Source organism: Lasioglossum baleicum, chromosome 5 (genome assembly GCF_051020765.1).
Source record: "Lasioglossum baleicum chromosome 5, iyLasBale1, whole genome shotgun sequence".
Classification (NCBI taxonomy): Eukaryota; Metazoa; Arthropoda; class Insecta; order Hymenoptera; family Halictidae; genus Lasioglossum; species Lasioglossum baleicum.
In genome coordinates, this window is record NC_134933.1 from 9,129,754 (window position 1) to 9,152,925 (window position 23,172).

Sequence of the window (23,172 nt, forward strand, 5' to 3'; positions counted from 1 at the left end):
AACAGCTCACAAAAATAGCGAAGTTACAGTGCTTGGAAGTTCGTGCAGTTTTCCTCCTTTTGCGTTTATCTCGAAACTACATTTTTACAACTGGTGTAACGAATATCTCGGAAACTATACGTCCGATTTACTTAAAATTTGATACACATAATTCTAATAACATTATCTATCGCGAAGCATAGGATTTTTTTGATACGATATCCCAATTGTTTATAACAATCGTTTAAAGTTTGATTTTTTTGGTAAAAATTGGATGTTCATTTTCACTTTCCCCGCATTTGTACAAAAATGGTTTTTTTCTTGAAATCCCTGTGCTTTGCCATAGATATTTTATCAAGGGACAATAAAATCATGAGTTTTTTAGTTTCTGATAATCGTGGGCATCACAATCCTTGACACCGTCTGCACGTGTTTTCACGGAGGAGCTATGCAAGAAAACGGATAACTCGGCCATTTTTTAATATTTTTTTGTGAAATTTTCACGGAATAACCTTCAATGTATGCCCTAACCATATTTCATCATTAAAAAATTGACACAATCATACTTTTGGAGAGAAAAAATCGTAAACTTTGATGTCATTTCGGGCTCCTCTCAGGATCCTAGGATTTCAAGGGTGCGGAATGCGCCTTCTCATTTCTCGATAATGCAAAGATGGGGTTTTTCAATAGTCAAACGCGCTAGATGAGAAGTTAATCTAGGCCGCAGTCGCCCTCAAAAGTGCTATTTTTAAGTTAACAAGGCGTAATTTGCATTGTTCGGTAGCATGTAGCTGTCGCAACTTTATGCTTCAGAATAATGCAAATTTCCCTTGTAAACGTAAAAATAAGACTTTCAATATATGGTTTTAATATCTTGATATATTATCTAGCGCTTTTGATTACTGAAACCCCCCATCTTTGCATTATCGAGAACTGAGTAGGCGCATATCCCGCACCCTTGCAATCCTTCTTTTTGTTAAGGGGGAGGCTAAAACCGAGGGCGAACCCCCGTAAACACCCACCCCCGGGGCGTTCAATGGACCGCCCCTCTACTAAGCAGTTAATGCCCGAGCTTTATGAAGAACCAAGGGCTTCCACTTTTCGCATTGCTCCCTAGTTCCTCGTCCCTCGAGGCCCGCTACCACACCTGTTTTTGTCTTTCACCACCCTTGCAATCCTGGAAACGAGTCTACCCCCGTAAGAAGTTCGGATCGTATCGCTTCCAACGAAAAAATTGATGTTTCGTAAATATGAATGGACATTTCCGGGCATTTTGTGAACGTCGCAATTCAGTCACCACAACAGTCCTTTCTGCACAAATCGGTCAGTTTTGTTTTTCCTCCGGTTGCGCTGACTAATCATCCAGGACGTTGATTCACCAATCGCGCAGCGCAGATTTTGTTTCGTTCGACGCAACCATTGGGATCAGATTTCATATTCTTCGGTGACATTGTGAGACGCGTCATCGATGTCGCAATACCGCGACAGATAAGAAAGCACGATGATCGAGGATCCACGCGGTGTTTGGAAAGAACCGTGTCGACGCGATCCGAACGATATCATTCGAAAACGAGATTGAACCTTGTAACTTGTAACTTGGTCGAGAATCTGCGATCGGTCGATCGGTTTTTGTTGCCGTATGAACAACAGTGATTCGATACGTCGGCGTCGGTGCAACCGTGCCGCGGTATCAGGATAGCAGCAAAGACAGGAGGCGTGCGCCGCTTGCGCGTGCTGCAACCGATACATCGACGCGGTGTGCAAGTGCACCGCAAACTTTATTTATAGCGAGACGCCTCTCTCTCTCTTTCTCTCTTTCGCTCTTTCATCATTACCCGCACGATTCAATAACGTTTTCGCTTTCGTCGCGCGTTGATAACGAAAATGCGATTGATAAATCGTTATATGCAGTGGGACCAAAACGAATCGTGATCGGTTTGTTTGTGGGCCTGTTACCCTTCTATCGAGCTGGTTTATGCCCAGAATTGTATTCAAAGTTGAGCATCGACGAATATCCACGTGCCGTCGATGCCATTGATGGTGGTTTAGGTTTCGTAAGCGAAAACGATCCAGCGATCGTTGCGCGGCCCGATTATCTAGAGAATCATGAAACGGTTTTCGGGAAATCAGTGTCACCGGGCGTCATATACGCCGACGAAGGCAGTGCACGTGTACAACAGTTGAAATCGCTCAGAACACCTTTCGAAGTGAGAACACCTTTCAAAGCTGATTCGTTCGCAAGTGTACGGGGCGATAATACCGCAAAAGCCAGACACGAGACAGCTCTGGTCTCAATTTCTTCTAGTTCTCTTAATCATTCTTATTCTCGTTCTCCCGACCGCGAAAAATGCCCGCGGAACATTTCCATACTAATCCCGACATAAGCAACGAAAACGAACAGGACCAAAAACCGGGCATAATACGACCGGTCAGCAATTTTCACCTCAAGTTTTCTCGTTCCTCGCATTTTCGTCAAAATTCATTCGAACCTAATGTAATTATAAGACAGAGACTGTTTCGTCGTACGCGTCTGCCTTACAATTGAAGGGGTGGATGGATAAAGGTATCAAGTCTGTTTTCCCTAAGAGAGTTTTTAACAAAATATGTTGTCCTTTTTTGATGTATGAAGATAATTATTATCTTTTTTTGTATTAGAGATTAACCGTAACAATATACCGGGTATTTCACCTAACTTGAGCACCTTGAATATCTTTGTTGTTTTTAACGATACGTCAAATGTCTGAAGGACAAAGTTGAATGGTAAAATGGGGCTCATACGATACCAAAAAAATTTTTTGTTTTTATGTAATTTTTTTTAGGGATATGAAGGTCACCTTCATTTTTTTAAATGGAATGAGGTATTTTTTAATACATCAATCGATGCAGCTGAACATCCGTTATAAAAAAGTACTAACCTATGCATGTCGAAAAGTAAATAACTCTAAAACACCATTACTGAATTTAAATTGAAATATCTCCTGAACTACTAACTTTTCGACATACAAAAACGACATCAAAAAGGACAACATACCTCGTTAAAAACCCTTTTACAGAAATCAAACGATTTGTTACTTGACGCCTTTATCCATCCACCCCTTCAATTAGTAAAACATGTTGGATTTAATCATTTCGAATGCTTGAAAATTATCAATCGTCTGCACGAGATTTGCGCTAGGTAGAATTTGGCAAACGTCGCTCTCGTATTCGGGTTTTAGTCGATGTTTCGTCCCATGCCGCGCCGCGCCGATGCGTACAAGACACGTGTACCGTGTTGCATTGAACGTGTGGCACAGCACAGACAATGACAGTGCGTAGGGAGGCAAACCGGGGCTACACACTCTGGCCACTACACAAGAAAATTGAGTGAATAGCAAAAAAGAGGGAAGACTGAGAGAAAGAAAAGCAAACTTACACAGCCATGCTTGCCAAGCCTCGATGAACTTATTATGCGATGGGAGTGTGTGCATCGCCGTCGTCATCGTCATTGTCACTGTCATGTCATTGTGTCACGCATACGCGCGCAACATGTTTGCGATTCAGAATAGTCCCTTCACCGACTGAAAATCCGCACTCGCACTCTAAAAAGTAATCGTTCGACTCGACGTCACTGTGACAACAACTTCAGTATCGGCGTGGGAAGGCGGTGAATTTCGATATCTGCCGCATCGCACAGTTTTTTTTGCAACAATTACGATAAGAAGAGAGGCTTGTACCTACACTTTGAGGGGGGATGTCCTCGCGTTCAAAGCAGGGCTTCGCAGTCTGTAGACAAAATTCTTAACTCCAACTCCGACTCCAACTCCTCTTCTTTTCTACCTCCGACTTCGAATCCGACTCCGACTCTCCAAATTGAAAAAATATGTACTCAAAATAATTAAGAGTCGTAATAAAACTGAATAAATAGTTGAAATATTGTATTAAAGTCTAAGGACAGATAACTCTGATACAACACGACACGACTGTTACTTTCTCACTTCCAGGAAATAGTTAGAAAATACTACTACCATAACTTTAACTGTTTCTCCTCTACATAGTGCCGAGGTATATACATATACAATACGTCTATACTGTAGATCGAATATTAGCAATTTATTTATGTATACATAAATCTATTAATGATTTATAAACAAAAGAGTCAGAGTTGGAGTCGGAATCGATATATTTTTTTCCGACTCTGACTCCGACACCGGGAGTCAATATATTCCTTTTTCTTACTCCAGCTCCGACTTCAGTGATCAGCAATTACTCCCAAACTCCGACTCCGATTCCACGACTTCGACTCCGACTCCGAAGCCCTGGTTCAAAGTACTAGAACCCAAGTCTAAGAACTGACAAGAGGCGAGGCTAGAAATAGGTAACCGCGGCTGGAAGGATTGCTTGCCAAGAGACTCCCAACCAGCGTTTTGTCGCACTAGCATAGGCACCGAGATTTCGCGTTTGAACAGGTATTTCTCGAAACGATCGCACGGTCACCGTTTACATACAGCTCTAGCAAGTACACGTACGTATGCCAGCACATTTCTCCTTATCGATTATTTCTCCAAGCAGAGCCGTTGGCTTTGTTCGAGTTCAGCTCGTCGGTCAGACCAGGCCAGACCACCAGACCAAACCACCAGACCAAGTCAGCCCAGACCAGGCATGCATGCAGGTAGCAGACGCCCCGAGTCCCGAGACCTCTGCTAAACGCCAATTGCTGTATATGTACGTTTTAACGATTCTTTCTTATCAGCAAGGGCGTCCAACATAAGTGCGGTATACAGTAAGTAAGTAAGTATGCTACCCACTGCGGTAAGAAACAGTTTTAACTCTCGCTTGCTTCTCTACCGCTCGATCCGAGGTTTCGAGTGCATTCCCTGGTACGCGAAGCAATCCTTCTATCGCGTAATGAAAATATTTTGATTTCGATCTCTCGTTCCACAGAAAAAAATTATACAATTACAGAATCGATCGACCATTCGAGGAAAACTATCGGGAAAATCTAGATTTATGTGGAGAGTGACGCAGGGCCGTAGGCTCTGCGCGCAAGACGCGTGCGATGTGGGCCCAGTAAAAGTGAGCACGGCCCCCAAGCAAAAGGGGGCCCCGAACACAAACCAAGATCCAAGATGCGAATTCTACGTTATCCTCATAAAGTTATTTAGTTGGGCTTAGGGGCTCCGGAATTCTATACTTTGCCCAAGGCCCCAATTAGTTATAACGCGCTACTGAGTTCTCCCACTGTATTGTTCAAATATATATTGCGTTTTTATCACGAACATTGTTCTATTTCCTCGAGCACACATATACATCTTTCCGATCTCAAAGCTGAGCAATTGCTAAAGGTCTCCTCGAACTTTCTTTTCAATTAGATCCAATCGGTAGACCAAAAACGAATCGACGAAGAAAAATTACAACCAGTTACGTTCACCGAGGTAACGTCTGCCAAAATATTCTGGAAAAGTTGGAATCGTGTCTAGATCAGCGGCGACGCGAGACGGTTCCCAAACGATTCCGGCCAATTAGGCAAGTTTGACAAGCGTTATCGTTCGGGCGCGATGAACTTTTGTTCCCGATGTTTCCGTGTCGGCTTTGAAACGCGAATTTACGAGAACAAATATAATCGACTGGATAACAGGGTATGCGCAAAACAGCAGAATTGCATCGAGGTAAGAAGTGGAGCGAGGCAACAATGTTATTTAATAAAACGAAACGAATGGGAATATGTTCATACGTCTGTTGTTCGCCCCCGTACGCACTGGTAATATGTATACATGCGAGATGCGAGTGTTAACCGTAGAAACTGGAAGAATTATTTAAATAAAAAAAAATTTTTAATATACCCCCCACGTTTTTAAGACGGACTAAAAAGTATAAAATAATTTTTCCTAGCCCCCATACAAATAGTCCTGAAAATTTGTGATTATGAATTTTTGATAGCTATGAAAATACTTGTAAGATTTAAAACGAGGAACGTGGTCTTTAAAAATTCACAATCACAAATTTTCAGGACTATCTGTATGGGGCTAGGAAAAATTATTTTATACTTTTTAGTCCGTCTTAAAAACGTGGGGGGTATATTAAAAATTCTTCTCATTTAAATAATTATTTTCTGCTTTTTAGTCTGCAAGAAAGTAAGCTATGTTGAAAGTTTCAAGTCTCTAGCTCATCGGGAAGTTAGTTTCAAATCAATTGCAAAATTTGTACCGAACAGACAAACAGACAGACAAGAAAGCGAGTTAATAAAACCGTGGTAAAATAGAAACTAGTAACTATAAACTATAAACTAGCAACTAGAAACGGCGCGAAGCTGTGACGGCGATCGCAAACTTCCCCCATTCCGCGAACGTAATGCGCTTACGAAAATTCGAGGGAGAACGCAAACGCGATGCAATTACAATTATTACAGCTGTGTACCGTTAAGGAGTCTACATCGGACAGTACCGTTGACCCGAAGTCTCGTGGTGTTCCCGTATTACCACTGTTCCCGTACTACCACTGTTTCTGTTGAAACGTGGGCAACCAACGAATCGAACAAATATTCCTTACGGTTGCTTCTGTACGATGGTCATGGTTCCAGAGCCGAACGTTTCTTTGCACTTTCTCGATTATGGAATCGTCCTTCATTGACAGAGAAACCGTGTTATTCTCTCGCTCGTCGCATCGCTAAACTACCTACCAGAACGTTGACCATGTCAATATCCAGTGTGTACCCGGTGCCCGGTTACACACACACAAATACTCCATTCACAATCGATTAAATAAATTTTTGTTAGCAAGACAGTAACTTAAATCGTCATGATTCGGGAATCATTCGAAATCGCTCAAATTCGATGAAAAGGTGTGATCGATCAACCGCTGTCTGTTGTCTTGCATCGGAGATGCGCACACGGAACTGCTTCCGACTTTGTCGGGAGATCTTGCTCCGTGGCGCTGTTTGTAGATTGCGCAACAGGTTACACGGTTCTTCGACGGTGAAACAATCTCTGAGCGATTGCGCGCGATTGCGCGCGATCGCACGATCGCGCGATCGGGATCATCGCCCCCGCAGGCTCCATTGAATCGCATGCAACGTTGCGTTGTCTACATACTACAATTTCTTTAGCACCTTCGTTAACAAAAACGAAAGTGAAAACGAAAACGAAAACGAATTACGAAATTGGTCCACAAGAAAATCTATCGGGTATGTACCGCAACACAGTATTGTGCCACGTAAAGAAATAAGGGGAAGCTATCTGGCAAGATGAAACGAAGAGGAAAGGTTAACCAACAGCATTTTCGGTATCGCTAGCGTTACGCGCAAACCAACAAAATATTCTAAATCGACTCGCACGGGAAAGACTATGTTTCGGTTTGATTGCACAGCACGCGATGCAACACCAAAGATTGCGTCAATCGCGAATGGTTATGAGCACGCTCATTGCGGATACAGAAAATACGCAAGCCTTGAACAGACCGCTGTCATGCCTTAAACAGGAACTGCCGTAATTTTCTTCGTCGATTATTCTGAATACACCCCCGCCGAATTCGAGTTTCAGTCGCTTGTACTTTCGTCCTTATCGTTAGACATTCGATGGACCAGCGGTTCCTTCGAAATCGGGTTTCGCAGTCGTTATACATATGTATTTGAAAATACATAACAACAAAGCGAATTTCGCCGCGCGCCGGTTTAAACGATAAGCAAAATTGTTCCGTTCTCGGTTTCTTTGGTTAATCACTATGCCACAATGAATATAGAAGGCTATTTAGGATCATATACAGAGGGTCGATGAAAAAGAATGAGCTCTTACCGTCTGGAAGGAACGCGCTGCGGACTGGTAACCGTGCTCGAAGGTGGACTGGTGGAAGCATCGCCGAAAGAGCTGGAACACGTTGTGGTTCCCGACGCGGTGGTATCGCTACCGGTGGTCGTCGATAGAACGCTGCTCTGCCTGGAGGACGATTCTCGACAGCTCCTCCCGATCTGGGATCGGCTTCCCCTGAATTGCCGAGTACCTCGTCGGGGAGGCACCGCGTTCAGACTGTTTACGTTTCTGACAGGAGCGCTGGATGGCCTGAGAAGCGTGCCGGAAGCACCGTTGGTCTGCGCCGCCAAGATCTCCGGCGCGATCAGCGCTATGTCCGGCAGCGAGTTCGGCGCGGATGCGGTTGTTGTCACAGTCCCGGTCCCGGTCCCGCTCTCGATCGCACTCGCGGTCGTTGTCGCGCTCGTGATCGTCGCGATTCCGAATCCTCGCCGATTGCCGGAATCGCTGCCGCCGCATTGTCGCTCAGCCCCGTCCGGTAGTCTCAAGTGTCGCAGCCGTCTCATAGAAGCTCTAAGCCAGGAGTTGACCAGCGTGGCAGGGTTGTTGTCGCGGGTGGTCTCATTGCTCGGGTTAGTTGCGTTACAGCGTGGCGCTTCATCGCGATCGATCACCGCCTCGACGAAATCGGCGACCAGCTGGTCGGACGTGGTCGACCATCGCGAATCACCGACCACCGGGGACTTTGCCGTCTCGGAGGCGTACATCGCGGCACTGCAGCCTGCATCGGTAACACGGTGCTCGCAGCCGCGCTTGCGCCTTGCGCTTTCTCTGGTGGGGGATGCACTCCCTCCTCGATGGTGTTCGGTGCTCTCTTGAACCGCGTCAACCGCAACCAGCGTTGACGAAGGGTCCGCGGCCGCGGTCTGCGGGCACTCGACTTCCTCCAGCCAAGACCAGTCTACTTCCGAACACTCCGAACGACCGTCCTGGGGGTTCGTGTCCTCGTCTAGCTCATCGTCCAGTTCCTCGCCCAACTTTTTGTCCCCGGAAAATCTGGAAACGATTCAGACTACGTTATCCTACTGCCGAATAATGATGGTAAACTAGTCGAGTCAGTTTTGTTCTAGACGTCTGCAACGCATTTCTCATGGTACACGCAATCTGTCGCGCGAAACGACACAAGAAAGCCGATCCGTGTTTACTAGGGAACGCTAATAACGACCGGCAACGCACGGAACAACGGAAAATGGTTCGTCACAGTAAGCGCACCTGACTACAACACGATGGTTTACTCGACGGTGATGATTGAAACGCGCTTAATACGACCAGCATCGAGCAGCTCTCACCTCGTTACGAGTAGTATTCCGCAACGACACCATTTACCATTTTCCATTTACAAATGCTACACGATTGTATTAGACTTGTACCGCGATTAGCGATACCAACAAAAGTAGCAGACTCTGCTACAATCAATATCCTCGTACCTTGTAACAAAGCTGGACTGCCTACGAGCAGCTTTAGAAGTCGATGGCTTGCTACTGTAATCCCCCAAACTGATGGACCTATCGAACCGCAGGAACGCATCCCTGGATCCATTGTTTAGATTAGCTCCTTCCGTCCACGATTTACATTGCGCTCCCTGAAAGGATGCTCTTCCCACCGTTCGACCGAACGACCCATCCTCGTAGCGTTTCTTAACGGCAGTGACGCCGTTGCTTTCTTCGAGTTCGAGTTTCAGTTCCTGATCCTGATCCCGATCCTGGTCCTGAAACATCGACTTGCCTCTGTCGGTAATACGGAAATCGTCTCGGAAAAAGTGCTTGTCCGGTGGTTTCCGGTTGAAGGTCGTCGAGGAATTGCGATGGCAGTTCAACAGGTCCTCGTTTTCGGAGGCGCTTCGCGCGGAGAGTCCCTCGAGCGTATCGCATCGCTCGTATGCCGGGTCTAACTGATCAAGCTCGATATCCTCGTGTTCCGCGAGAAAGTCGAAAGCATTGCTGATCTCCTGTGCCTCGAAGGTTTCATACTCGTGACCCTCGGAGCACAGGCGACCGCCGTTCTCAAGATTCGTCGAGATCGCACTTCCGTGATCTACGGTGTCCCGGTGCTCCTCATTCATCTCGGAACAAGTCTTCATTATCACCGGCTCGAGATTTTTCGTGATGTCGCGGACTCGCTTGATCGTGTCGGACGAGACAACGTCGATCCTCTTGCGGATAGGCACCACCTGGTCGTGACCCAAAGTGACCAACACGTCTGTGCTGTCGCTAACGTCCTGCACTTGCTCTTGCTTCCTGGTCAACGAGAGGGTCTCCTCCAGCTTCGGCGGATACACGTCCAGAAGATGCTCCTGCTCGGGCAACAACTCCGCAACCGACACCCGCTGCACACACACGTCCTCGTTCCCGAGATCGATCAAGTCTCCGTCCTCGTTCGACGCCATTTTCCACCGGGCTATCTCTGAAACCAGAACATTTCCACTCACTATGGACCAACAACTCGTTCGGATAAACCCTTAACCATTGGCCCTTCACCATTCTTAATCGTTAATCGTTAATTGTTAATTGTTAACCATTAATTGTTACGAAATAAAGGGGGCTACGTTTTTTCCTTCTAGCCGTTTCGATCGGTCCCACATTTGGATGCACCTAGTCTTCTAATCTAAGTTCTACGACCCGTTCAAACAACGAGCACTCGATCCGCAGCATCTCCCCGATTTCAATAAAATTTTAGTAGATAGTGGCGGCTCAAGTCAAGTGGAGGCTCCAAGCGGTAAAAATTTTGGTCTTTTACATAGAAAAACAAATTTTAGTCTTTAACATAGTAGCCTATAACGTTCGTGGTATTAAACATAGGCATAATTCGCAATTGAAAATTGAAAGTTGTTCTAATTTCTTGTAAATAAATCGAATATTTTTGTAAAAAAAGAAGTGAATGCTGCGAAATTCGGGGCTCTATGGTATCCCGGGGCCCCACGTGGCCGCTTGGGTCCGCGATAGCATCGGATGGCCACTCACGTTCGAGAAAATTCGATTTTACTAAAGATTCGAAAAACGCCACGTCATTTAATTAGTTATATTCGTCGCGATCGTCCCGATGCTCATCGAGCAGCGACACTGTCCCTCTAACAATAAATAACATCGAAATCCAAGGCAAGTAATCTGGATGGAAACGACTCACCGTCCGCAAAGTACCGAAGGGTATTACGAAAAATCCATCCAGGTGTCATGCTCCAATTAATTGCCAAGTCGAAACGGTACCGACCGGTGCATAGCAGTTTACCGTTTGAAGAGGTGCGTCCGAATGCTGAACGCTCGAGAAAAATTAGCCGGAGTTTCGACGACGGTGTTACACTATTATTAGACGTTATTAACGACGCGATGCTAATATACGATCCGCGCACATCGATTGTTTCGAAGAAACTCATCCAAAATATTTGCTTAACCAGGGTCGTGTCCATACTTCCGTGAACAGTGGACACTAATTGCAAGTATGTGTGTATGTAAGCGCTCTTGATGTTCAGCATTCGGCGTTCGATTTCCCCACCCCTTTAATCCTCCAAAGAAGGGCCCCATCATTCTCGAAACTCGGAAACAATTTCTTCACGGCCAGCTATTCGTATCGCATCGATATTTCGAACGGAAGTACAATTTTATTCGTCGCTTATCGTGTGCGAGTTTACGGTTTGTCACGTGCGTTCATTCATGTCTTTCCGCGTGCCACATTGTACTACGATTTTGAGGCGATCCAGTCAATTTCTCCGAAGCGATTTAAACGATTGGAAAAGTTCAACGAACTGCGTGTTGAACGCGACTCTGGCACAAGGCATAACCAATTTCATTGATCGCCGCGAGAATAAGTAGGAAAGGTCGCGTACATTACTGCCGATTCGCCATATTCCTCCGAGTCGGTTGGAAATAGCTTGCTCTGGATTAAAGTGTTCTCTTCTTGTTTCCGCCAGCGTCAAGCAAACGAGTAAACGACTACGCTATCGGGGTAGGCTCTTTTCATTGATTCGTTGCATTGATGCACGCGAAATAGTTAGACTACGGATGTTTATGCACATTATTATTTTTTTATATTCTAGCATTTCTTGAACATTTTTAGAAGCCATAAATGAATAATGATACGCAGTCTAGAACTAGTACATTTGTACGCGCGTACTTAAAATGACACACACTAAAGTGCGTGTATATTATTAAGAGGGTAGACTCGTTTTGCAATCCTTGCACCGTTGCAATCCTGGAAACGATTCTACCCCCTTAAGTTGCAATGAATCTTGGCTAGAACGTAGAAAATATTTACCCAAGCCCTGTGGAACAACACGAAAATTGTCTCTTCCCTTTTTTTCGAAACAATTCCCCTCTCGAGGTATGTCATTGGTTCCTGGACACCCCGTAGAACGTATGCAAGCGGCAAGCGTGTGTGGTATGTATCTAGTATACATATGTACGTAGTACTGTGTGCGCGGGAGGAGATCGGTGACATCGACGCTCAACGAGCACGCGAGAGAGCAACCACGAAAAATTTTTCGGTGATCCATCGGAAATCCTGCTGCAAAAGACTGCAGATTGGAACCAAGATGCTGTCACGGTCGATACGTTGTCACGTTGGGACGAATCCGATGCCAGCACGCATGTTCAAGTAACAAACAAGTAACAGGTAACAGGTAACAGGTAACAGGTAACCGGTAACCGGTAACCGGTAACCGGACCTTCTCAGCTGGCAACGGCTCTACATAGTTCGTTCGTGAATCACAAACCAGGACAACGCCTCGAGAATATTCGTTTTGAGTTTCGAGTCCAGAAAGAAACCTGAAATATGTATATGTGCTACGGTAAATGTAATAAACTGGTGATTATGTATAATTGGCGGTTATTATAATCACTACTAAATTTGGTAAATGTGATAAATTATTGAATAAACACAGACCTAACCATTTATTGAATTTTTAATTGAGAATTATGTAATTATTTAATTTGTATAATATATAATAACTTGTTTAATTGTAATACAAAGAAAAACAAAAAATTACTTATTTTTTTTTTTTACAAAAAATTTGCTGTGATCACGTGGAAGCTCTTTTGAAACATGTGATAAAACATTTACGATTGGACTGCTAATAACAGAGTAATCTCTACTGGTCACGATTCGTGGTTCACCCTGTATAATAACCGGCAATTATACATAATCACCGGATTAATCACATTTACCGTAACTTTATCATATTTTTCCGTAAATTGCAAAATCGCAGCCCGCGTGATTTTCAAATTACTCTTGACTCGGACGCGTTCGCTGAAGAAACTGATTTGGTTACCTTGAAACAAGACGCGCTAAAATACGTTGAGAGGATGCAACGGAATTATTATATGTGTTACAATCTGACATGGCGAGTGTCATTCATTCGTTATACAGTGACTCCCACTAATATTCGGACACTCTTAAAAACACCGTAACTTTTTAAACATTGGACTATGCGATTTGAACTTTTTGGAAAGCTAGAGCAATTAGTTTACTACAGGATGTGAAAAGAAATTTTTTCAAAAATTGCATTTGACCGGAATTGTAGAGGAAATACTAAATGTTGCATTTTACAACTTTTTTATGCGGGCCTATATTGAAATTTTGAAAAATATGTTTTGTAGATCTGTGTGGGTTATATGCATTGTGAAAGTTTCATCGAAATAGGTTGATGCGGGGAAAAATGACAGTCATTGAAAGATGTAAGAATTCTTAGATTTACTGCTGTTATAGGCCGAAAATCGTGAAAATCTGCCATTTTTACCATCTTTAAACGCTTGTAGCTCATTGCAACGTCAACCGATTTTGACGAAATTTTCAGGATATGTTTCATTGAAACAGATCTATAAAACGTATTTTTTAAATTTTCAATATAGGCCCACATAAAAAAGTTGTAAAACGGATCCTTTAGTATTTTCTCTACAATTCCGACCAATTGCAATTTTCGAACAAATTTCTTTTCACATCCTGTAGTGAACTAAGTGCTCTAGCTTCCGAAAAAAGTTTGAATCGTATAGACCAATATTAAAAAGATTATCGCATTTTTTAGAGCGTCCGAATATTAATGGGAGTCACTGTATTTAAAATTACGAACACGACGTTTTATGCATATGTACATACATATGTATTCTTTCAATTATGATTTTACTCAACATTCCTACCAGAGTCCATTGATCTGACTAAAATAGAAGTTTCGGACCAACGGACATAAAATTACCAATAATCCTGATTCATTGTAATTCGTCTCATCTTTCGTGACAAATAAATGATAATAACGCGACTATAATTTATTTATGTAATCTTCGTTCCACAGCTTTTTACCCCGAAGTCAAGTAGGTCGCGGAAAGTAACGGTAACGGACTTTGTCGTGTATGTAGAGACTGTAGACTGTAGACAGACCCATGGGAACAGATACATATGAATATGTCCACGTATGTATTTAACAGAAATATCGAAGTACATACCGTGAAAGCATGATTAAGCGCGCGACAATTAACGAAAACGTCGGTTTCGAAGTTTCCAGGAAATTCGTTCCCCAGTGTTTATCTTATCAACGTTGTACCGCACCAACGCATTTCATTCGCGATATTCGCTTATTTCCAACAAGAAATCCGAGCAACTAAATACATAGTAAGTGCTTGCTTACTTGGTAGAACATCAAATCGAAGAAAACGCGATTCGATACAAACAAACGAATAATTACGATATTCCGATATACGAGCGATGCGCGACGACTATCGATACACGCTCGAAGGCCAACTACTCCTACACGTATACTTATGTATGTATACCGATCAGTGCTATTTTAAATCTGTTTCTTGTTTCCGATTGTTATTTTTTGCAAGCCACCCAAATATACACGGTATGTTATACTATGCTATAAACATTGAAGAAGCTGATACGCGTACCCTTAGCTCCGTTGAATTTTCAAAAAGATCGTCCACAGATCGGAAGTGTTGCGTCGTCGCTATGCCGTCGTACAATCGTGCGAGGAGTCCAAGATTTCATTTTCCTGAAAATTTTCTTGGACGCGCAGGGAACACAAAAACACCGACACTACTGTATACGCAAGTATTTCACTGAAAATCCTGTGATTATATTTGAAAAGACACAAAACTCTTATGCCCCTTCTTGCGTTTCACACTTTCACATCTCCGTTGTCGCATTGTACAAAAGAAATGCACTTGTATCAACACGATTGAAAAATGTGCCACGGGACACGGTACGGGATGCAACGGTCTCTTCTTTCTCTGAAATTCGTAAACCGATCGAGACCGAGCATAACGCCATCTAAAAATATTATAAAACTGACTCGCTCGACCAGAAGCGAGCCCATCAAAATAGAAAGAAACTTTTCTACCGTTCTTGTTCCTTCTTGTTCCTCCCTGCACGCCGACGAACTCGAGTAAATAATGATTTAAATAGGCCTTACAATATTTAGGTAGGCTATTCAGCGAAAACTTGGGTGGATCAGATTATCGCTTTTCGCAAAAATAAAACCCTCCGGGTGTTTCGACTTTATTCCAATGGTATTTCCTCGATCTATGGGATTCTCAATCAATTTTCATCACTTTTGATCGATCACGATTTGCTCGGTCTCTACCGCTTCCTACGTATCCAGAAAATCGATCGAAAATCATCACGGTGTGTACGTTCCTTGAGCGGTTCGGGTTCGAGCTCCACTTTTGAATTCGATTGCTTTGTTATTTTTGGCACTGGTCAACGCGGTGGTCGCTCGAGAAACATCAGGTACATAGCAGGGCACTGGCGACCGACTTGCGGATGGCACTATCGTAGCAACGAACCAGCCAACCACCAGTTTAATTTCATTTAGGAGATTTCAAAGAACACATGTTTGTCTTTCCAGCAGGTTTGTTGAACGCGTATGCACTTTGTCCGGGAACTCGACGAAGCATTCGCTACAACGCGCCACGTAGATGATACGAAACGAGTGAGATATACTTCACGGTATCCGAGTAAGGCACGCACTGAGAAAGAACGAACGTCGGCAAGGAGAGTCCGATGCGTGCATTCACCAATTCACTACTGATCTTCGGTGTACGTTGGTGTGTGTGTACGCGTGTTTGTCTGCCTGCCTTGGCTGGCCTGGGCTGCCCTGACTTGGCCTGCTTTGCCTGACTTGCCTGACTTGCCTGTATGCCTGCCTGCCTGTCTGCGTCTGTTTGCTGGCTTGCTTCTATGTACCTCTACATACCGCTCGCTTGCTTATCCATCGGAAAGACCGTATGCATAGACCCAATGGCAGAAAGAAAGGGAATCAAGAGGAAAGAGGCAGCGCATAGGGAAAGGGTGAAAAAGAATAGCCAACTCAAAGAGAGAACAGGCGAAAGCGGACGAGCGAACTCCAACACTTACCCAACGATACAACTTGCAATTAGAATATGAAATGCGATGAAAGCGTACTGCACGATCTTTGCTTTGTTGTTGTTGTCATTGTAATTAATAGAGGATTCAGTTCCGCGAGTCCAACGGAATACATGTAATAAATGATAGCGGACGAGCGAACTCAAACATTTACCCAACGATACAACTTGCAATTAGAATATGAAATGCGATAAAACCGTACTGCGCGCTCTTTGCTTTGTTGTTGCTGTTGTTGTTGTCATTGTAATTAATAGAGGGTTCAGTTCCGTGCGTACAACGGAATACAAGTAAATTCGTGACACGATTAATCGATGTATATGCGTATTTACAAACAATTGATTCTTTTTATTTATTCATTCGATATATGAAAAAAATACAAAAATTGTTCAACGTTATTCATTCACGACATCAAATCGTTCAATCTCCTATCTAACAATTCTGAATTTAAACGGTGCTTGCAAAGAAACTGCCCCTCCAGAAAAAGAACTGGAATGTCGTATTTGTAGAGTTCAAGAAATCGTTCGTTTCCTGGCGCTGTAATGTCAACTTCTTGCAATCGATAACGATCACAAAAATTCGCTCGCAATTCATTCTTTAAAACGTCGCAAAGTGGACACGGATTTTTCGTGTACAATGTTAGAGTGGGTGGAGAAGATATCGGATGACACCTACAGAATGAAAGAGAAAAACCTTATACATAATATTCTTTATTTTTCGTAAACGTCTGATATAAAAAGATGATGTTCTTAAATATAATTAACAATTAAATTACACATTTTCGTGCACGGTAAAAAAATATCTTCTTCGCAATTAGTTGTATACAAAAATATTGCCTGGCAACTATGACTAAGAGCTAATATCAGTCGACTCGTGTATCACAGCCAATATGATGTCTGATCGTTTAAAATGCATGATAGGTATAGTAATCGTTCCTGATTTAAATTTATCGTAAAACTTACTTGTTCTTATTCTTAAGCAAATCTCATTACTTGAATATTATTATAATGTAACAGGCTAGCATATAGCTTATATCCTTTAATATAAAAGAGTAAAATGTAACTCGTCAACACGACAAAAGGACTTACAACTTCTCAATTAAAATCGAAGAGGCGCCACCACCTCCGTTACAAATTGACGCAACACCCTTCTGCCCGGGTTTTAAAGTATGTACCAAATGCACCACGATACGGGCTCCAGACATTCTAAAATTATTTAGTAGACAGACAGACTCAATAGATTTCTTTAAGTTAGGCATAGGTTTTGAATCGAATAAATACCTACCCGATAGGGTGACCAAGAGATACAGCGCCACCGTGAACGTTCACCTTGCTGGGATCGAGATCAAGCATTTTTTGATTTGCAATCACAACTGCACTGAATGCCTCGTTAATTTCCCAAAGAGCTATGTCGTTTTTATCGATTCCTGCATTTGCTAACAACTACAAATAAATATGCGTCTGGTTAACGAAAATATAATAGCATTATATGTATACAGTTACATATGCATATACCTTAGGGATCGCGAACGCCGGTGCAATGGGAAAATCAATAGGATCGGTCGCAGCATCTTGAAACGCGACAACTCGTGCCAAAGGTTTCAGATTCATTTTTGCAGCAATGCTTGCGGTAGTTAATACTAATGCAGCTGCACCATCATTTAGAGTCGATGCATTTCCCGCGGTTACAGTGCCATTATCTTTCTACGATAAATTAACGAAATCACTGAAAGAAAATGTAGTTGCTACCCAATTATTTGCTTGTCATTAGATTTCCAAATTATACCTGAAAAACTGTATTCAGTTTAGAAAACTTGTCGAAATCAACTCTTTTGTATTCTTCGTCTTCTGCGAATACTACATCGGGTTTGCCTTTTCTTTGCGGTACATTCACCGGAACAAGTTCAGCCTGAAATATTTTGTTTGCGTAAGCTGCTGCACTGCGTTTGTAACTGCTGATAGCATATTCGTCCTGTTCTGCACGAGTAATGTTGAGCTTCTTAGCAGTATTTTCTGCGCAATTGCCCATAGCAAATTTGTTGTAAACGTCGGTTAAACCGTCAAATACAATACCATCCTGTCATATAAATACAACTAATTAAAATGTAGATTATTACAAATATACATTTCAAATTATTTGTCGTACTTCAAGTTTCAGGCCGCCGTATCTAGTTTCTCCTCGTGCAAGATAAAATGGTACATTCGACATTGACTCCATACCACCGGCAACAACGATCTCTTGATGTCCACATTGTAAAGACTGAGAAGCAAGCATAATGCTTTTCATACCGCTCGCGCAAACTTTATTAACCGTTGTGCATACAGTGGATTTAGGAAGACCTATTTTAACAGTATGTATATTATTTTCATTACCAACCGTAACCGATAAGACACAAAGAAAATAGTACTGCAAACCTGCGAACAATGTAGCTTGTCTAGCTGGTGCTTGGCCTAAGAAAGCTTGACAAACATTTCCCATATATACTTCTTGAATTTCTTCTTTAGAGAGTCCAGCACGTTCGATCGCAGCCTAATAAATATTTAATATCATTAATTAAAAATCACGTACGCGTATACATATATTAATCCTTACTTGTATAGCAACAGCTCCGAGTTTTGGTGCTGGTACGCTCGATAAACTTCCAAGGAACGACCCCATAGGTGTTCTAACTGCACCGACTATAACTACATCGTTTAACTTTGCCGTGGAAGCATACGATCGCAGAGAAATCAATCGTATCTGGAAGAAAATATTTACAAAAGTATTTAATGTTACATTTTTTCTACAATACTGATAAATTATTCGCATTTTTATAAATCATACTAAAAAGATCAAAATCATTATGTAATCTGTTTTACATTAATTCATAATGAAAGTGACTTTCTCGTTGTTAATTCGATCAGTTATAAACAGTTGAAGGTTTAATGACTTACATTCCTTATATTCTTTAACAACGTCATCGTACTATGGAGTACAGTCGCACCTGTTGTATTCAATGTTTAAAAATAAGGTAAATATGTGTATGTATAAGGAAACTGATTGATACAATAAACTTGTCTTTTTTTTAATTCTTCTTGTACGTTTATGTAGCAGTATTATGTGTAGATCAGCTCCAACTCATCACGACAACAAAACCGGTGCACTGGTGCACTTGAGTTGAAAACCAGGGCTTTCCTTTATTCGTCGCATTCAGTTGCATTCAATAAAATTGCTTATTTTCGCTGTATACGGTCATGTTTTTTCTCCTCAAAATCAGCTGTTCTTTTTACCTGATTCACTACTTGCATATATTCTTACAAAGAACAAAATATTCCTAAAAATATTTAAAAGGATTTAGCGCCTTAAAAAAAGTACGTTCCTGATACATTCGTATATATAGTACAATATGTACATACTTGCATATACATATCGCGCACGCGCAGCAGATACAGTCGCGTAAACACTTGTGTATGTATTTATATATGGTATATATAAAGTGCTGACTGCTGATACTGATAATAGTGTACGTAATCTGCACACTAAATACACTCTATTTATGCACGTAAAGTAATTTTTTATTTCAATTTCAAACCAAACGCACAGTGCTTACAAGACGAGCAAGTAATATCCCGGTCTGTTTGCATAGAACGTTAAATCGCAATGTACTTCATAAAAAGTATAAAAATATTGCACATTCCGAGTATAATGTAGGTAAATAGAATATGTTTGCCATCGAACAGAAGAAACATTAACAATCGAAGTTTGAAAATGAACGTCGAGGAAAATAGACTACAGACATTCGAAGAGTGGCCAGCAAATGCTCCTATCGATGCCACACGATTAGCAAGAGCAGGATTTTATTACAGTGGACAAGCTTTAAAAGTAAAATGCTTTTTATGCGGAATAGAAATCTCTGATTGGAATTACGGCGATCAAGCTATTACTCGTCATCGCGAAGCTGCACCTGATTGCTTTTTCATTCAGAACCAGATTCCATCCGCTTTCAACTTGCAACAGTCGCATACTTACAACGTTCCATTAGTACCAAGATCTAGTGCTTACTACGAATTAATTTCAACGTTCACTAACTTACTATCAAGAAACAATGATAGAGATAGAGATAGAGATCTTTGCGACGAGCAACGAGGCGAATATAACACATTCTTTCAAAGGCTAAAAACTTTTGAAAGTTGGCCAATTCCTTCTATCGTATCGCCTGAGAAGCTAGCCAAAGCCGGATTCTATTATCTTCTACACGAAGATGTGGTAATGAATACTCATAGTACTGCAATACCTGATAAATTATCAGGTATTCACACATTTACACATTTATACGCATTTGTAGGTACAGTGCGAGTATTGTAAAGGTGTTTTGGGTAAATGGAAATCTGGCGATGATCCAGACAAAGAACACAGAATACATTTTCCCAAATGTGATTTCTATTTACATCAAGACACAGATGGTATGTACTTATTTGTAGAGAGATAATTTTGTAGATCAACGACAATTATTTCATAATAACCCTCTTGTTCCATAGATACCTTATATCTAAACAATGTAAAGTTAATGCCTGGTACAACGTTGAGTCTCACAGAATTAGGGATTCAAACGCATGCAGCTCCGAAACAGCCGCACCATGCAACATATGAAGAACGACTACGTACTTTCTATGGTTGGCCAGAAAATCTAAAACAAACTCCAGAAATATTGGCCAAAGCAGGCTTCTTTTACACAGGTAAATATTAGATTCGATACAAATTTGATTTGCTTCGAATACGTTTAAATACGAAATATTAACGATCATAATAGGATTAAGAGATCTTGTCAGATGTTTTCATTGCGACGGTGGTTTAAGAGATTGGGAGGTAACCGATGATGTGTGGACAGAGCATGCGAGATGGTTTCCTAAATGCGAATTTGTAAATCTTATAAGAGGACGAAAATTCATTCAAGAATGCATCGATAACAGACCACCGTTACTTCCATCGGTAAATATTATTTGGTTATATTTGTACAGTACATATCTACAAGAGACTATAAATTATGCTTCATTTACTTGTACAGATTTTTGAGGGTGTGCCAGAAGAGGAACGTACAAATCGAATAGAAATATCTCCTGCTCCAACTTGTACAGCTTCATCCTCTACGCAAGAAGTCACAGAAGCAGAAGAGATTGAAACTCTACATACGAACTCCTCTCCCCAAATAGAAGACGACCTCTCGTCGAAACGATTGTATGTTAATTATGTAGTACATAAATCTTATGTTCGATACGTGTACATAAATATAACAAAGCTGCACAACCAGCTTACTTCTAATAATATTGGATGATAAGTAAGATAAATAGGTATCATGGTTCGCATGACTCATAGAAATACTTTGATCCTCAGATTGTATCATCGAATATCAAAGCAAGGAGACGACAACCACAAAGAAAGTTGCAACGATAACGAGGCAACTAATCATCGGCAAAACCTCCTAAATCAGGAAAACGATGCACCAATCTTGGACAAAAAGGAGAATTCTGAACCATCCGACGCGGAAGAAAATGGTAAGTAACAACAATGAGTTTCTATGCGCGATAGTTTTACGCGACCTTTTTTAATAATACATTACTATATTACTACACTTGTTTTAGCATCCTTGGAGGAAGAAAATAGGACATTAAAGGAAGCTCGTTTATGTAAAATTTGTATGGACCGAGAAGTAGCTATTGTATTTTTACCATGTGGACACTTGGCAACTTGTATTCACTGTGCTCTGTCCCTTACTCACTGTCAAATGTGTCGACAAGAAATTCATGCTACTGTTCGTACATTTTTATCGTGAACTAAATTGCAATGTGTTTCTTGTACAGTGTTCTAGAATAATGTTTACCATTGTTTGAATTATTTCGACCAGTGAAATGAAACTGTATTACAAATGTAAATGTTTTCCTTTGTTTACTACAATTATAGAAGATTTTATTAAAAAAGCACTATTTACATATTTAATCGATTTAATTGATCGTACAGATACTTATTGTTATATTAATGTTAATGTTTCTAATTAAATTATACATAAATATAACATGTTTTAATTAACTACTTGTACATAGTAAATTATACATTTGATTTAAAACAACAATACGAAACAACACGAGTAATATATAAAGGAGAATATTATCATCCGACGCTTTAGCAATACTGCAATAATCGAAATCTATCATGTTTCTTTTCACACATGAACTCTTCGCAATTTATAAGAATACACTCAAAGATAAACGAAAGATAACTCAAAGTATATATAATAACATGATAGTTTCTAGTGCAGCTAAGTCAGTTGAACATAGTATGTATACGCGGTGTTAACTTTGCATTTTCTGAAGGTAAGTAGGAGCTGAGCGAATTTAGATTATAACTAGTAATCGTGTTGCTTAATTCGAGTTACAACATATTTTTATAACAAAGAATATAATGATAAACTTGTCTTCGATGCTTGTTCTAAAGAATAATTCTACAGCAATAACTTGCAATAACTGTAAAGAATAATTGCATTCGTATTTGTCTCTTCTACCATTCAATAAATTCCTTCTATTCAAAACAATGCAATGACACTATACGCGTATTCTAATAACTGACTCATTGTTGAAACACTGCATGACTTGACAAACAATAATCAAGACTGATTCTAAGAATTAATTGCACATACTGAAATAATTCAGAAGGAAATGCGATAGAATTATAAGATCAAGAAACTTCAATTCAATTTTATCACGAAAAGTTTTTTTCGCGTAACATTTGCTTAAATACGTGTTGAATCCCACGCGTCGACGATCGAGTATATATATATATATATATATATATATATATATATATATATATATATATATGCATAAATATAACTGCATACATAAATAATGTTATTTATATACATTCTAAAAGACGTACGAAAGTGATATAATTTCTGTACTTCCATATTATATTTTCTCTTGCTTTGTTTAATATTGTAAATACATGCAGAAGTATGTATAAATATTACATACAAATTCAAAATTGTACAAAAGTAATAAATGTATTGATTTTGTGATAGAGCGTAGATATGCTT

General features: G+C 41.1%; 3 protein-coding genes across 7 annotated transcripts in view; 1 reads left to right on the plus strand and 2 right to left on the minus strand.

Annotated features, from left to right (window-relative positions):
• The window catches only part of LOC143208743 (uncharacterized), a 36,232-nt gene extending 21,457 nt beyond the window's left edge, over positions 1 to 14,775 (minus strand). Inside the window, exons 1-3 of one of the 3 annotated variants that reach the window (XM_076423436.1) lie at positions 14,633 to 14,775; positions 9,188 to 10,163; positions 7,746 to 8,756 (exon numbers count right to left, since the gene is read on the minus strand). In XM_076423436.1, coding sequence (XP_076279551.1) covers positions 7,746 to 8,756; positions 9,188 to 10,146 — 1,970 coding nt within the window. In that variant the 5' untranslated portion in view covers positions 10,147 to 10,163; positions 14,633 to 14,775. Of the gene's footprint in view, positions 1 to 7,745; positions 8,757 to 9,187; positions 10,164 to 10,883; positions 11,964 to 14,632 lie in introns of those variants that run through there. The other 2 variants (XM_076423434.1, XM_076423435.1) reach the window with 2 other exon arrangements.
• Positions 14,776 to 16,492: 1,717 nt separating this feature from the next.
• On the minus strand, positions 16,493 to 19,409 carry Acat1 (Acetyl-CoA acetyltransferase 1). Of its 3 annotated transcripts, XM_076423499.1 has the most exons (9): positions 19,040 to 19,403; positions 18,699 to 18,845; positions 18,521 to 18,635; positions 18,252 to 18,445; positions 17,892 to 18,182; positions 17,621 to 17,809; positions 17,391 to 17,548; positions 17,195 to 17,311; positions 16,495 to 16,777 (listed from the first exon to the last, which is right to left on the minus strand). In XM_076423499.1, exons 1-9 carry the CDS (start codon positions 19,064 to 19,066, stop codon positions 16,510 to 16,512), a joined length of 1,506 nt encoding a protein of 501 aa, XP_076279614.1. In that variant the 5' UTR covers positions 19,067 to 19,403; the 3' UTR covers positions 16,495 to 16,509. The 3 variants fall into 3 exon arrangements, with proteins under 3 accessions (XP_076279613.1, XP_076279614.1, XP_076279615.1); XM_076423498.1 differs by having other exon boundaries at positions 16,493 to 16,777; positions 18,252 to 18,635; positions 19,040 to 19,409; XM_076423500.1 differs by lacking the exon at positions 16,495 to 16,777 and having other exon boundaries at positions 16,801 to 17,311; positions 19,040 to 19,395.
• A 137-nt stretch (positions 19,410 to 19,546) lies between these two features.
• On the plus strand, positions 19,547 to 22,152 carry Diap2 (Death-associated inhibitor of apoptosis 2). The gene is made up of 7 exons (XM_076423514.1): positions 19,547 to 20,351; positions 20,431 to 20,548; positions 20,624 to 20,821; positions 20,896 to 21,074; positions 21,151 to 21,320; positions 21,477 to 21,637; positions 21,725 to 22,152. Exons 1-7 carry the CDS (start codon positions 19,854 to 19,856, stop codon positions 21,913 to 21,915), a joined length of 1,515 nt encoding a protein of 504 aa, XP_076279629.1. The 5' UTR covers positions 19,547 to 19,853; the 3' UTR covers positions 21,916 to 22,152.
• The last annotated feature ends 1,020 nt before the right edge of the window (positions 22,153 to 23,172 follow it).